At 29.4% G+C, this 15827-nt stretch overlaps 2 protein-coding genes across 3 annotated transcripts; one reads left to right on the forward strand and one right to left on the reverse strand.

Moving 5' to 3' along the window:
- Positions 1-598: 598 nt before the first annotated feature.
- Positions 599-8680, forward strand: LOC139809990 (chitinase domain-containing protein 1). Of its 2 annotated transcripts, XM_071773338.1 has the most exons (8): positions 690-831; positions 919-1459; positions 3148-3300; positions 3401-3581; positions 3643-3752; positions 6183-6337; positions 6414-6746; positions 7114-8680. In XM_071773338.1, the coding sequence occupies exons 2-8, from the start codon at positions 1427-1429 to the stop codon at positions 7253-7255; spliced, it is 1107 nt and encodes a 368-aa protein (XP_071629439.1). In that variant the 5' UTR covers positions 690-831; positions 919-1426; the 3' UTR covers positions 7256-8680. The 2 variants fall into 2 exon arrangements, with proteins under 2 accessions (XP_071629430.1, XP_071629439.1); XM_071773329.1 differs by lacking the exon at positions 919-1459 and having other exon boundaries at positions 599-831.
- On the reverse strand, positions 7421-14813 carry LOC139810025 (estradiol 17-beta-dehydrogenase 11). Its single transcript, XM_071773368.1, has 7 exons — positions 14569-14813; positions 13953-14077; positions 9161-9271; positions 8896-9057; positions 8706-8788; positions 8495-8611; positions 7421-7571 (listed from the first exon to the last, which is right to left on the reverse strand). The coding sequence occupies exons 1-7, from the start codon at positions 14807-14809 to the stop codon at positions 7421-7423; spliced, it is 990 nt and encodes a 329-aa protein (XP_071629469.1). The 5' UTR covers positions 14810-14813.
- Positions 14814-15827: the final 1014 nt, after the last annotated feature.

Consider the following 15827-nt stretch of genomic DNA (forward strand, 5'->3'; position numbering starts at 1 on the left):
CATTACATGTATATGTTTTTATATACTGTGTAATTATATCATATACGTATGTATGGAATATTAATAATATATTTTTCAAACTGATTTATTCTTCAACAATTGTCCTTTTTATATATAAATTAAACACAAAAATAAATAAGTAAGACTGCGGTCCACTTGACGCTGCAAATACTTTGGAGCGTTCTTCTTTTCCTTATTTCTTCATTGAAAGAAAAGAGAAGAGGAATTCTTCGAAGCATTTGTAGCATCAAGTGGACCGCACTGACCGCAGCCTATACACTAATAACATAACGCCAAATTCAAACTGTATATACCGCGGCAAGATGGAGGTATCTGGCATCAATTTCTCATTGGCTGTTAGAAATATATGCGCAAGAGCACACCTGTGTTCTTCCACCATGCACGAAGCCCTTTAAGCTGGCCACACACACTTTTCGTAGAACGTAACAGTAGGGTTTCGATCAATCGCGTTGCTCAATTCGGCCGTCTGTAACCGTAGAAGTAAGAATCGAGCAATACGATTGGTCGGAACCTTACTGTTACGTTCTACGAAAGGTGTGTGTGCCCTGCTTTAGTGCGGGATAATGACGATCCGAGTTGGCAACACTGAGCCAAAAAGGAAGGAAAGCTACCGTATTTTTCTCAGTGTTCCTCAGTCACATAAGGAATATGTCAAATATTATTTGATGTATTAATATGTAATTGTTACTCAATATGAGTATGAATAAGATTATTCTAATCGCAATATTATTCCTTACTGAATTATGTTTCGGTACTCTGTTACCACCAACAGAAAAGAATAAGAAAGAGAAAGGAAAACATAACAATAAAGTAAGTATCAAAGAAAATATATTTTATTCCCATTTATATGCATGTTACAATAAAAGCATAAAATTTAATAATATTATATATACCCAGATAGCCAAGCGTGATAGAGCATATTGAGCAAACTAATGCATTGCATGTGTTTTCATATATTTGCTGTAAATTTGCTGACATTGAAATAGAATACGTTACAAATACAGCTACATGACTGCTTATACATGCAATCAGTTGACGCAATTTCAAGAGCAATATTGGTACGTTATGTTGTCTGCAACATGTCAGCAATGAATAATTCATCGTTCCATCTTGAGCATCATGATGCAAACGTGACGGCAACAACACATAGATAATGATTTCCATCCGTTATTGCGTACATGTCATGAAGCTTGAAGTTTTTTAATTGTATCTCGTTGCTAACGAAGTATTGACAATATGAAATTGTCACAAATTCCTCACAAATTGATGCTGTCACGTTGCAATCAATTTGCTGTTAATAGAAATATAATTCATATGAGTTCAACCCGACAAGCATAATGCTGTCTCACCATGTCTCGAGTTTGTCAAAATTAGTTGCATTAACGACAAGCTGCTTGTTGGCAACATGGCAGCAAACTCGCAGCATTTGGCTATCTGGGTATGTACAATATAAGATTTTAGAAAGAATAAAGGCTAAATATAAAACTAATACTTTTATACTAATTATAATTATATTACTAAAATACTCTAATAAAAACGTAATAATTGATATAAATTCTTTGCGAATTGTATGTCTTGTTAACAAACTGTTTATTGAACTGCATGCAATTTAATATTAATTGTTTTATTTAATTAAAATAAAAGGACAAAGTGATAGGTTATAATATAATTTTAATTATACGATAATTAAAATAAATATTTATCATAAATATTTAACACAAAATTATATAAGAAACTTTTCAAAAATACAAAAGATAAATGAGTATCTCAATAAGTAAACTGCTCACAGTATGACACCGCAGATTGGCAACAAACTTGCTCAGATATTGCAACAGAAGCAATATAAATATTATTAATAATTTTATACTAATTATAATTATATTGCTAAAATGCTTTAATGAAAACGTAATAATTGATATAATATCATCAGTGTTTGTATTAAACTCATATTTTGCTAGTACCGCCTATCAATATAATCTGACAGCAGATTGTCGGCAGAAACCAAACAAAATCTGTTTTTTTTTCGTAAACATTTAAATGGAATATGTACATCATTAGAAAACAGCAGATTCTGCTCAGTTTCTGCAGTCAATCTACCATCATATTCTAGATCTATTCTTTATAGTTGCACTAGTGCACTAGTGCACATACTCATTGTACATACTTAAAATAAAATAGTATGTTTAAAGTTAGCGAAAGAAAGTTTTAGTGTAATCTAGTGTGGCAATAAAGAACAGACTCCTTATTAGAAAATTCTCTTATAATTCTCTTATATTTCTACTGACATTTCTATCAATAAAATTTGTAGCACTTTCAAAATTTGTTCTGAACAGATTTGACTATCCGGGTATTTATTAGTATAGTTGTATAATTAAGTTATTTATATGAGGAAACAATAAAGTTTATCTATCTATTTATTAGTATCAAATATCTTGTCTTTTAATATTTTTACTAATAAATTTAATTTATATAAATTTACTAATAATTAGTAATAATTTATGTACATATATATATATATATATATATATATATATATATATTTCACCCCTAGAAGAATACCGTCACACACACAACTAAAAAAATTTCTATTTTGAAAGCCTATAAAAAGTATGCCTAAAATGTTACCTATGTGCTATAATAGTGTCATAAGATTATATGCGAAGTCCGCTGCAGAACGGAGCAGAAATGTCATTATTCTTTTAAATTGGTTACGTTATAAGGTCGATTCAGACATAACCGTGCTGTACCCGTACCGTATCAGTACCGTGCTCGGACAGAAAAATTAGACAAGGATGCGGAGACAATAGAAATCCTTGTCTAATGTTTCTGTACCGTGCACGGTACGGATACGGTACGGGTGCAGCACGGTTAGGTATTTATATAGAATAGCTATTGCACCTCAAAAATTAATAAAAATAGGCAGATTTCTTTAGGAAACAGTATAAGTTTCATTATAACAAAATATTGTAATTGTAATTATATTAGTTATCTCACAATTAAAAAAATTGAATTAAATATGTTTTTTCTTGCAAATTTCTGAGTTGTGACAGTTCTTCTAGATGTGCGATATGTATGTATATAAAAATAAGCAGTTCCTTATTTTATAAATTTTATAAATTTTGTAAGTTGTACAAAGGCCCGGTGGACCAAGATGTTTTCCAAAGAAACTTGGTAATAGAAAATCCTAAACAACAGGACATTCTTCATGAATCTGGTCGATATTTTCAAAATACTGAGCATAGAAGATTTAAGAGAAATGTCCTAGGATATTGTACACCCGTGAGTAATTACATAGTTATTGTAACATTGCCTAGTTCTATAAAATCATAAACATGGAATCCAATAATATATTTACATTGAATATAATTCAATTTTACAGTGGAATGGAAACGGTTTTGAGATTTCCAAAACATTTCATGGCAAGTTTACAATGGTATCTCCAGTATGGTTGGCTTTTCCTTTTGGTAATACATCAACCTATCAATTGTCCATTAATTCTGTCCAGACTAAGTGGATAAAGGAAATAAGAGCCAAGAACAATGTTAATCATATCGTAAAGCGTAAGTTGAAAATAATTGAAGTATGATTATAATTCTATACTGATGTTATTACTATTTTTAGTTATACCTAGGGTATTATTTGAACATTGGTCAATCGACGACATTATTAGGATATATGGTAATAAAGAGAGTCAAATTCAATTAATAGTATCTCTCTTAGATACTGCCAAGGTATATACATTAATAATTTATATATATATTTATATATATATATGTAGGTCTAGAGGTATGTTCCGGGACTGTTTACGTTTTTTGAAATGTACAGTCCTGGAATATAACGCATATATATGTAATCAGATTCAAAAAATTGTCCCGAAACGTGCCGTAGGACATGAATTTTTTCCAGGACAGTCCTGGAAACTGCCAAATGTCCTGGAATATACCGATGTAAAAAAATAAAAGTCCCGGAACATACTTCCGGACCTACATATATATATATATATATATATATATATATATATATTAGAGCGTGTCATTTTGTGGCAACTTTTTTTTTCATTTCACGAATAGCATATATACTTCCAGGAAGGTAAAATAAGATAGGGGAGACCGGGGCTAAGCCGACACTATTTTTTCAAAGGCAATTTTTAATATTTAATTAAAATTTTTAGGCAAATTCAATGATATATATTTAAAGAGTGTTTCTTCAGGTACAAAATTGATTCAGGAAGTTTTGCTGTACGTCGCTTTGTTTTGCCGCCAGGAAAGGAAAAGTGACGCGAAGACAAATTTTCAAATTAAAAAATGCCGGGGTAAACTCGACACTTTGCCTGATCGACACAATTTGATCTGGAACTTATTTTTTATTGTCTGTTTTTTATTTTCATCTAAACTCATGTCTGAAAAACAATTTATCCATTTTTAAAAAAGGCGTGTTAACTGAATGAATTTCGTTTGTATCGAAAAATTGAAGCCTCTTTTCCGCGATGCCGATTGATTATCTCGATTGATTGCCGCGCCGTAGCTTGCTTCATCCCGTGAGGGACTGTCATCGCGGAGTGTGGCGAGTTTCGTGCGTGTAGTGCGTCGTGTGTGTCATGATGTGACAGCTCGCGTCGTGTCGCGAGGTTAATCGTCCCGCGTCGTGTCGCGATTATTATATAATAGCATAATGTTAAAGCTAAATAGCGCGCGCGAAGCGCGCGTCTGTAGTGTCTAGTGCAAGTAAATTTGCGATTACACGTGCGCACACATTTGTCATGGGCCATATGCTGCATTACAAGCATCGTTTATTATTGGGAACTAATAAAACAGCGTGTCGACTTAGCCCCAAACGTCGTTTTTTACTTTTGTTACTCCAAAAATATAAATATTTTGAAAATATGCAAAAATTATTATCGGATTCGTATAAAGCATCGAATTTCCCATCAAAATTACTTACCGGTAGATTCGCAAGAGTAAAGCTCGATGAAAGAGTAGACATTTTTGAGAGATCAGAAAAATTACTTTTTACTATCAAAAACGCTTATGTCGCGTTAAAAATTATACTATAACTCAGAATGTTACCAAATTCCGTTGATAATACTGGCACATCGATGCATTTACAGTAGGAAAGGCAAGTTTCTACGATAGATTTAAATTGGCAAAAAGCCTAGTGTCAAGTTAGCCCAGTTGTCGGCTTAGCCCCGGTCTCCCCTACCTGTTAAATTTTTAGCCCTTAATATTAATATTAACAGGTCGCTCATCGCGATTTTGCATTTTTTATTTAGTAAGATAGAAAAAATTTTATAACTATCTAACAAACAATAATACAGCATTGCGCTACATAGATTTTCTGTAGTAAATTTACCGCTCTACAAAAAAGATCTCTTATCATTTTTTCATAAATTCAACCGTTCAAAAGATATTCAAAGTTAAAGTTTGATAAATTTTATAAAACTTGTTTTTGCTTTTTATGAATTTTGTATCATATCGACTATCAAAAATTATGAAATACTCAATACATATTTTTGTAGAAAATTTAACGATCTAAAAAAAAGGTCTCTTATGTTTTTTTCATAAATATAACCATTTAGACGATATTAAGGTTTATACTTTGAAATTTAAACCTTAATATCGTCTAAATGGTTATATTTATGAAAAAAACATAAGAGACCTTTTTTGTAGATCGTTAAATTTTCTACAAAAATATGTATTTCTTATTTCATAATTTTTGATAGTCAATATGATACAACATTCATAAGAAGCAAAAACAAGTTTTATAAAATTTATCAAACTTTAACTTTGAATATCTTTTGAACGGTTAAATTTATGAAAAAATAATAAGAGATCTTTTTTGTAGAGCGGTAAATTTACTACAGAAAATCTATGTAGCGCAATGCTGTATTACTGTTTGTTAGATAGTTATAAAATTTTTTCTATCTTACTAAATGAAAAATAAAAAAACCCGATGAACGACCTGTTAATATTAATATTAAGGGCTAAAAATTTAACAGGTATCTTATTTTACCTTCCTGGAAGTATATATGCTATTCGTGAAATGAAAAAAAAGTTGCCCCAAAATGACACGCTCTAATATATATATATATATATATATATATATATATTATTGCATATTCTCTATCTATTAAAATATAAAACATAAAAATTTTATATTTACAGACCTTCCACTTTGACGGATATGTTTTAGAAATATGGAATCAGTTTGTATTTGCAGGTGCAAATTTACAAATTGTTACTTCTATAGTCAAATCCATTGCACAAAAGTTGAAGAAACATAATTTAGATATTATATTAACAGTGCCACCATCTAGAGGGTACTTAATACTTTTTAAAATACATATAAGAAACATAAATTTAATTTTTTTACTTATTCAAGTTGTTTGTTTTTAGTGCACAAATTGAATTTTTTTCAAAGCAACAGTTTGATGAATTAGCATTATATGTAAATGCCTTTTCACTTATGACTTATGATTATTCGAGTATTCAAAAACCAGGTCCGAATAGTCCTCTCGATTGGGCCAGACAATGTGTAGAATTGTTAGCTCCAGAGAAAGACGATCCTAGACGATCTCAAATTTTATTAGGTATTAACTTCTATGGTTATAATTATACACCAGAGGGTGGCAGGGCAATTTTCGCCTCTGAATATTTGGATATACTGAAATCATTCAAAGGAAAGATTCATTGGGATGACAGCAGCAAAGAGCATTTCTTTGAACCAAAGTAATATTTTATTACAATCTATCTGTTCTTTCTCTTTCTTTTTTTCAGTCTCGTTTGTCTCTTTACTCCTTTCCTATATTTTTTCTTCATCTATTTTCCTCATTTTCCCTCTCCCTTTCCTTCTTTTTACTTATCCTTGTTTTCTTCTCCCTTTTTTCCCCCAATCATCAATTTCTTATTTTCTATGACTTTTCTATTCTTCTCTTTTCTCTTATCCTTTTCTATTTTCTTTTTTTCTGTGCCGTCTTTCCTTCTCTCTCTCTTTTTTCTTTTTTTCCTTTTTTTCTTTTTCTTATTTATAATTAATATAAAAAATGTAAAAAAAACTTTTTAATATTATATTTATAAATTGATGTATTTATTTCAGATTAGCTACAGGTAATAGCTATGTCTTCTACCCTACGTTATATTCCATTCAAACTCGATTAGAACTTGCTAACGAATTGGGTACAGGAATCTCGATTTGGGAATTAGGTCAAGGATTGAATTATTTTTATGACTTATTATAAGTAGTTACATAACTTTCCATTTTATATATTATAACAAAAATTTTGTGATATCTATATGTATATAAAGATGCATGTACATAAAAGAAAGCGACAAAATATTTCAATAATCATATATAAATTTTTGTATTATTGATAAAAAATATATGTATTGTGCCTCGTATAACTTTAACGCACGCATCTATCTTTATAATTCGTTGTACTATTATTATCATTATTATCTTTATGGTTCGAGTCACGACCTTTGAATGTCATCATGATCTGTGGTCCTTTCAAAATGTGATACATTAATGCCCAGCTCACTTTCATCGGTAATAAGCTAATAAATAACAATATCAATAACTTTAATATACCTATATGTATATATGTTTATTTATTTATTTATTTAGTAAAACTGCATATATTAAGAGCGATTTCACTGATTTTAATGATCTTGACATATATTATCAAAAATAGCTCTAATATTTAAGAAATTTTAGCCATTGTTCATTGTCTATTAAAGAGTTGTTAACAATTAAAAGTAGTCATTCTCTTCGGTGCTTCGGACGTACATTCATGGATTTTCGACTTTGTATTAGAAAGTAAAAAGAAAGCAATAGACAATTGCAAATTATAATAAATTACGATTATTTATTTCGTTGATATTTTCAGATATATATTTGTTATAATATTAAAAATAGCATCTACAAGTTTACGGTGATTAAAATAAAAATTCAACTAAATACGTAATGAATTATTAATTCATACTCATTGTCAGTAAAGCATAATAAATTATACATATATTTGTGTGGTTTATTTTATTCCCTTAATAATTTTTAATAAACAATTTACGTGTATACATATATTTAAATAATAGATGCTTAGATGGAGGAACTTTGCTCTCTGTATTTTTCCCCTGAAAAAATTTTAACCTAACTCAAACTTAATTTTAGTTTCAAAATGAAATAAGTTTAGATTAGGTTAAGAACTTTTTCGAAGTGCAGGGAAAGGAAACTTTTTCTCCGCCTAAGCACTTTACTCATTATAAAATGTATATATGCAAATAACGTAGAATTCTCTGTACTCGATAAGCTCGGTAAGTTATGGCATTCAACATACGTCTTTATAATTCAATTTATTTGTTAATAACTTTTTAGTAAATAGATCGATTAACGACTAAAATCTTTTGCAAGTTAATTAGAGTTGCGTCTTTGACAACATATGTCATGCAAGGTCATTAAAGTTTTATTATTATAAACTCACCTTTTAAATGGCAGTAAATATCTTAGAATATTAGGTAGTACTATCAACGTCTCGTTCGCTAATACACCTGTGACCACTTCTTCGGCAACATATGTCGGTTCAAGCATCGGCATCAATCTTGAAATATTATTTTATTATAAAGTACATTATGTATTATAAATAAATGTATAATGTTCTCTCCAGGAATATCGCATTATATATTTTCACGAACCTAGGTTTCACTCCATTAAACATTCCCGTATTAATAAGATAGGGACAAACTAAAGTCATATGAATTCCTTCGTATCCATGTACCTTAAAATATATTGATAATAATAAAATAATAATAATTGTAATAAGAAAGTGATAAAAATGACATAAAAACTATTTGCTTTACTCGATAATTGGATATTCTTACGCACTTTGAGTTCGGTGAAGAGACTCTCGTGGCATCCAATGGCGGCGAATTTTGTTGCAGAATAATCTGTACAATTGTAAATCCCTAAAAGCCCAGCGACGCTCGCTATCGTCACAATGTGACCATGATTATTTTTCATCATATCTTTCAAGAATGACTTTGTAATCTGTGGAGAAATACTAAATAAAATATATAAATCGGAAGTTTTGTATAATAACCTTTATAAAAAAAACCTGAAAAACTCAAATTTCTTTAAAATTAACACTCACCCAATAATGTGACAGAATATTCACTTTGAAAGTTTTTTCAATTTCGTTGTCGGGCAATTTCATAAAAGTCTTCCCGTATACATATCCAGCATTATTTATTAACAGACTCACCTATGGAAAAAATTGTTCACTTTTTATTTAAAAATAATATTATAAAGATAAATTTTAATATTTTATCTTATCGATTTTATAAAAAGATTATCTTTCAAGAAAAATTTAAACCATATACATACATTAATTGCCAACGTATTTTTAATAATCGTAATAAGACATTGAAAGAATTGAAAATTAACGTAAAAGTTACAATAGTTACATTATATTAATTCTTTAGTTATGGCGTGCTTTGCTATAAAAATGAAAATCGTCCACTGGGTACAAACCGATAATCACAAAGTCAGTCACTATAACACGATAATCAGGATTGCGTCAAAGTTCTATACTCAAAGTTCTATACAAAACGTCTGCTCTTGTAATTAATTTACAATTAATTCAATATTTTTACATTACAATGTATATTAGTAAAATAAATTAATACAACACTATACACTTACAATTTAATTGATATTAATAATTAATTGTGCTTTTATTTTAAATTGAGTTTTTGTTTTAAAAGGCCACGTTATAAGACAAAGTTATATTAGCGCCAGTCCGCGCAAAATAGCGTGTTTGGGGTGATGTGCAACACTGTGTCGACATGCAAGGTCGCAACTATTTTACTTGTGACAACTGCGATTCAGATGATGAAAAATAAAGTTTTTTGCGTTTTTCCTTTCATTACTATATTAATTTTTAAGCGATATAATAAGAAATCAAATAAAAAATAATTTTTTTTGTGAAATTTCCATTTGTCAGAGGTCAATTTGTTCACCAGATTTCGATTAATTTGTATTTAAGAAGCCCAAATTTAACATTTAAGTCGATTGATGTCGATATTCATGCATTTTTTACTTTAATTTTACCTGTGTTGCACATCACCCCAAGAAAATTTGAAAACAAATGTTTTTTTGAAAACTCGAAAAATTTTTAGGAAGAATTTAAATTTTTGAAAATCTAATCACGCAGAATTTTAGTATTTTCCTTCCTCTACATTATACAGCCATGATATATTCAAGAATTTGATTTTTGGATATGTTTTCCGAGCAACAAAAAAAAGTGTTGCACATCACCCCACACAACCTATTATTCTATCGTAGATTCATACTAATACCTATAATACATTTATATATACATATATATATATATATATATATATATATATATATAATTAGTATGTTTTATTTATACGTGAACTGCAATAGCAAATGATACTCCGCGCGAATATATATATATATATATATATATTCATATATGTATGTTTACTATATTCGCGCGGAGTATCATTTGCTATTGCAGTTCATGTATAAATAAAACATACTAATTGTGAGGAGAAAACATTTTAATCTTAACACAAACAAAACCACCCGGTAAAAAATTTTTTATATAAAAACATCTAAATATATATAATCATATAATATTATATAACTAGATTATATAACTAGATTTTTTAAAATCTATTCCCCAAACTCACCCATTAATTAGGAGCACCAATAGAACCCCATAAAACCCCCAATTTTTAATCACATAGTAGCCATCCCCATAAAATTACCCTGGTAACCATATCCGATAGAAAACGATTAAAAACGGCTATATCTGTATCGTTTTTAATCGTATCTTATCGGTTCTATCGTTGCATATTTAGAAGACAGATAAAACATTAATCGAATCGAATCGGTTTCTATCGTTTTAGGTCCGAATAAGAAAATAACTATACAAATTTTATAGTTATGAATCGTTTTCTATATGTACAATTATTGCCCGTCTGAATCAATCGTATATACACGATATAATATGTATCGTTATTTATGGTAATAATTTTACCGTATGCATTAATACGGATATATAAGAATAAAATGATAGACATCTCGTCGATATTTATACGATTTAACCGAACCGATACATCTATCGTTTCTTATCAGGATTTTCCGACATACAACTTATCATCTTCTGTACGGCAGCAAATCGGTTCGTTTTCTATCGTATATTAATGATATAAATTGAATCGTTTGAAAACCTTCTACTTTGCATATGTTTTAATAAGGTTAATACGATAGACATCTCGTCGATATTTATACGACTTAACCGAACCGACACATCTATCGTTTCTTATCAGGATTTTCCGACATACAACTTATCATCTTCTGTACGGCAGCAAATCGGTTCGTTTTCTATCGTATATTAATGATATAAATTGAATCGTTTGAAAACCTTCTACTTTGCATATGTTTTAATAAGGTTAATACGATAGACATCTCGTCGATATTTATACGACTTAACCGAACCGACACATCTATCGTTTCTTATCAGGATTTTCCGACTGACAATCATCTTCTGTACAACAGCTAATCGTTATCTATCGTATATCAACGATATTAACCGAATTGTTTAGAAGCAGCAGACGGAAAAAATTTCTATGAAAATCATATTTTGTGAATACCCAGACAGCACCAAGTCCAAAATCGGGACATAACACGTCTTTTAGATGCTTTTTAAACGTCTTATGTCCCGCTTTTGGACATGCGTGCTGTCTGGGTATTCATAGAAATTTTTCGATTTTCATACATCTAATAATTCAGATATATGAAAAACTATGAATAACTACAATTTTTTATACTTTTTCACAGAAAGCTATGGATTTTTATGAAAAATTAAGTTGAATATATACTAATTTCTACGCGTGCTGTTTTTACGCCAAAAGAGCTGAATCAATTTTGATACTTTTTTATAGAAAATTATGAAAAATAATTTTAACTATATGTTAGATAAACTTTCACGGAATTTTTAATAATAAATTAAACGCCAGTCTGTAATTAATCTTAATTTATTAGAAATATATTTTATATAAGTGTACAAATATGAAGAATTATGAACAGATATATTTTGTTTTTTTAACTGATAATTAAAGTGATATATTAATATATAGTTATAATGTTTCAAATTGGTTCGGCATTGTACAAAGAAATTTGTCACATTTTATTTCGACGACCACAAGTTTACGTTTTATCAGCTGAATCGGAATTATTTTTTCATCTTGTGCTTCGCTAGTAACTTGTAACATATGATTTATTTTTAATTGATTATAGACCGCAGGCATGGTTGTCAGAACTTCACAAACGACAAAGCAACATTTATTTACAATAATAAAACTTAATATTTCGATAATTGTATCATCGTCTAATTGTACTACAGAATCGTTGGTTTTAATAGTTTTACTGTACGCTGCAGTGTGGAGCACAATTCCGCTAATTATGCACCTTTCATATACATGTACATACCTTTTTATTATTCATGAAATTCTTATAATAGTTACTATGACAAGCTATAACATACTTTAACAAGCTATAATATTTATCCGCATTTTGTACTAATTTTGGAGCACCTGAAAAGCACCTCCCAAGTATTTTGCAACGTGAGTTTCTGATAGAATACCGTAAATAAACGATTCACTAATTATATTAAAAACGATAGAAACTTATATATGTATAGCTGAGAAGACATTTACGATAAGATTCCAAGTATTTTGTATAGAATACCGTAAATAAACGATTCACTAACCATATTAAAAACGATATAAACTGATGTATAGCTGATAAGACATTTACGATAGGATCCCAAGTATTTTGTAACGTGAGTTTCTGATAGAGTACCGTAAATAAACGATTCACTAACCGTATTAAAAACGATAAGAAATTTTTTTATCGTTTTCTATCGGAGATGGTTACCAGGGTAGTAATCTTTTGGTACCAGTTTCATCAAAATCATCTTTTTTTCTCTTATACAATCTCTGTTTATATGTACAAGAAAAATAATAAGAAAATAATTAAAAGGATAATTTTTGCATTTTTTTTTACAAAAAAATAAAGTTTGTGCAAATGTGAAAAATTTGCTCATATATAATTATATATAATTATATTTTATATGTATTGTTACTGTGGTATTGTTACATTTATATATTTATGATTATAAATGATTATAAATGAACAATGCACAAACAATAAAAAAACAATGCAAAAATTATCCTTTTAATTATTTTTCAATTCTTTTTCTTATTATTTTTCTTGTAACGTACGAACAGAGATTATACAAGAAAAAAAGCATATATGAACATATTTTATATAATATTTTATATAATATTATATGATTATATATATTTAGATATGTTTTTATATAAAAAATTTTTTAACGGGCACGATCAGAAAATTTAAGAATATCTTTCAGTCAAGATACGTAAAGATATCTTGCGCACCAGCGCTCCTTCTCTTTTTCTTTAAATTAACAGCTCGTCGTCACGGATATTATAAGTCTTCAAAAAGATTAGACCAAAATTCCAGTATCTATTTTTCAAATCTCTAATTATTTCGATTCCACACAATTTATTATTTTACGCGAATGCAATAACACATTTACATTATATTTACTCTACAACGGTGCATACCTATATGTATAATAATGTGTGTCAGAAAGAGAAAGAGAGGGGGGGGGAAGGAGAGAGGGAGAAATATGAATAGGTAAAGCAAAATTATAGTTTATTTCGATTGTTCATGAAGTTCTAGTATATATAACAATTTGCTGTTAATTTAAAAAAAAAAGAGAATGTTGGAGCGCTGATACGCAAGATATCTTTACGTATCTTGATTGAAAGATATTCTTAAATTTTGTGGTACAGAATTCTTAAGTTTAACAACATTTTACTCACATTTCCGACTTCAATCTGTACCACTTTTGCTGTATGATACACTTCCTCTTTGTCAGCTATATCGCAATAATACGTCCAACATTTTCCACCAATTTTTCTAATCTCCTCTGCAACTTCCGCAAGACCTGCGTTTACCATTTACGAATATATTTATGCTTATATACATACTTATCTCTTAAAATTTATTAGAAAGGAATTGAATCAAATGTGTTTAAATATACTGTAAATATATACATATTGTCTACATGTTTGTATATACATTTATACACATTTATACAAGAAAAATTATTAAACTTGCATTATGCGACTGTGTAACTGTGACAATAATACCTACTAGTTCAGAAGAGTCAGGTAGCAAAAGAATAACAAGACAAAATTGACAGAATTAATAATGGTTTATCATGCATAATTTGTTTCAGACGCAACATGGTAGCTATCATATTCGTATATGTACATTTTACGCGTGAAAACTAAACATTAATTTTTTTTTGTTTTTTAGATGTAGTTAGCATTCGGATGATTCAGACATCTAGGTATATATACATATACATATGTGTATGTGTGTAAGATTTTATTTAAAGAAAAAAATAATTATTTAGTTGGAATTATCTCTCACCGTTTTTATTGATGTCCCAAACGACTACGTGTGCACCGAGTTTGGCAAATCTGATTGCAATTAACTTGCCGATTCCGCTAGCACCGCCCGTAACGAGAGCAATTTCACCCTTGATCGATTTTGCTCGATATCGGCGTGGAATTAGCGTTAGCACTACAGTCTTGGTGAAATAAACTATTGCCATGCCGATAAATAGCAATAAATCGTAAATCACATGCATGCCTTCCTTCAGATTCATCATTTTATGATCTAGTATTGCCGAAAAACATTGTAAATTATCGATTATTATTATCATCAATGTGTATTGTATAATAAGTTTATTTTGTCGAAATTATATATGATTATAAACTTATATGATTAATTAACAATACAAAATTTAGTTTATTATAATTGTTAAATATATAAAAAAAGGCACAAATATATATATACATACATACATACATATATATATATATATATATATACATATGTGACATTCCACGTCAAGTGGACCCTCCCTCTGTCAAAAAATTGAAGCGACTTTAAATATTGAGTTTGAGCTTAAAATGTTCGTATAAGCGAGGGCTTTCGAAATTTGAGTGGCTTTTTTAAAAAACTTCATAACCCCATGACCCCATAAGCAAAATAACCCATAAACCTGATGAAGAGATCTTACAATATGATTTATACGACTTGTCTCATCTCAATAATCGCTTTAAATAAGCTGTTTGGCCCTAAAACCCTCATAAACTATTAACCCCATGACCCCTTGATCTTATAACCCTCAAAACCCCATAACCTCATCAAGTTGAGCATTAGTATAGCTAGGAGAATATTATTAATCGGCAACCTGTTATGGCAACGATCGACATTAAAATCTTCAGATTCATAATTTAAAATAAGACTTTGTAACAGAATTATATTCATAATTTTATATACAATGTGAGACAGAAAATATTTGAAAAATTATATACAGGGTGTTCAAAATAAAAGTATCCAGCCAAAAAGATGGAGTAGATTGGGTCAAACTGAAGAGAAAAGTCATGTACCATTTTGCAAAATTCGCAATACTTACTCTGAGAAATAATTTGAAAAAGATCGGCCAATTTACTCTAGTAGAAGCGCGCGCCGAGAAGAGACGTCCCATTTTCAAATATTTGCGAATTTTGCAAAATAGTACATGACTTTTCTCTTCAGTTTGACCCAATCTACTACATTGGCTGGATATTTTTATTTCGAACACCCTGTACATAATAATACATAAAACACATCAAAATACG

Source organism: Temnothorax longispinosus, chromosome 1 (assembly GCF_030848805.1).
Source record: "Temnothorax longispinosus isolate EJ_2023e chromosome 1, Tlon_JGU_v1, whole genome shotgun sequence".
NCBI classification, from domain to species: domain Eukaryota; kingdom Metazoa; phylum Arthropoda; class Insecta; order Hymenoptera; family Formicidae; genus Temnothorax; species Temnothorax longispinosus.

Excerpts from the sequence above, each read along its gene's own strand:
- LOC139809990 (XM_071773329.1), top strand. The coding sequence starts at position 715 with ATGAGTATGAATAAGATTATTCTAATCGCAATATTATTCCTTACTGAA. Across the intron at positions 832-3,147 it reads AAGGAAAACATAACAATAAA|TTGTACAAAGGCCCGGTGGA; the intron begins GTAAGTATCAAA and ends AAATTTTGTAAG. Across the intron at positions 6,338-6,413 it reads ACAGTGCCACCATCTAGAGG|TGCACAAATTGAATTTTTTT; the intron begins GTACTTAATACT and ends GTTTGTTTTTAG.
- LOC139810025 (XM_071773368.1), bottom strand. The coding sequence starts at position 14,809 with ATGATGAATCTGAAGGAAGGCATGCATGTGATTTACGATTTATTGCTA. Across the intron at positions 9,058-9,160 it reads ATATTCTGTCACATTATTGG|ATTACAAAGTCATTCTTGAA; the intron begins GTGAGTGTTAAT and ends ATTTCTCCACAG. Across the intron at positions 8,789-8,895 it reads GTCTCTTCACCGAACTCAAA|GTACATGGATACGAAGGAAT; the intron begins GTGCGTAAGAAT and ends ATATATTTTAAG.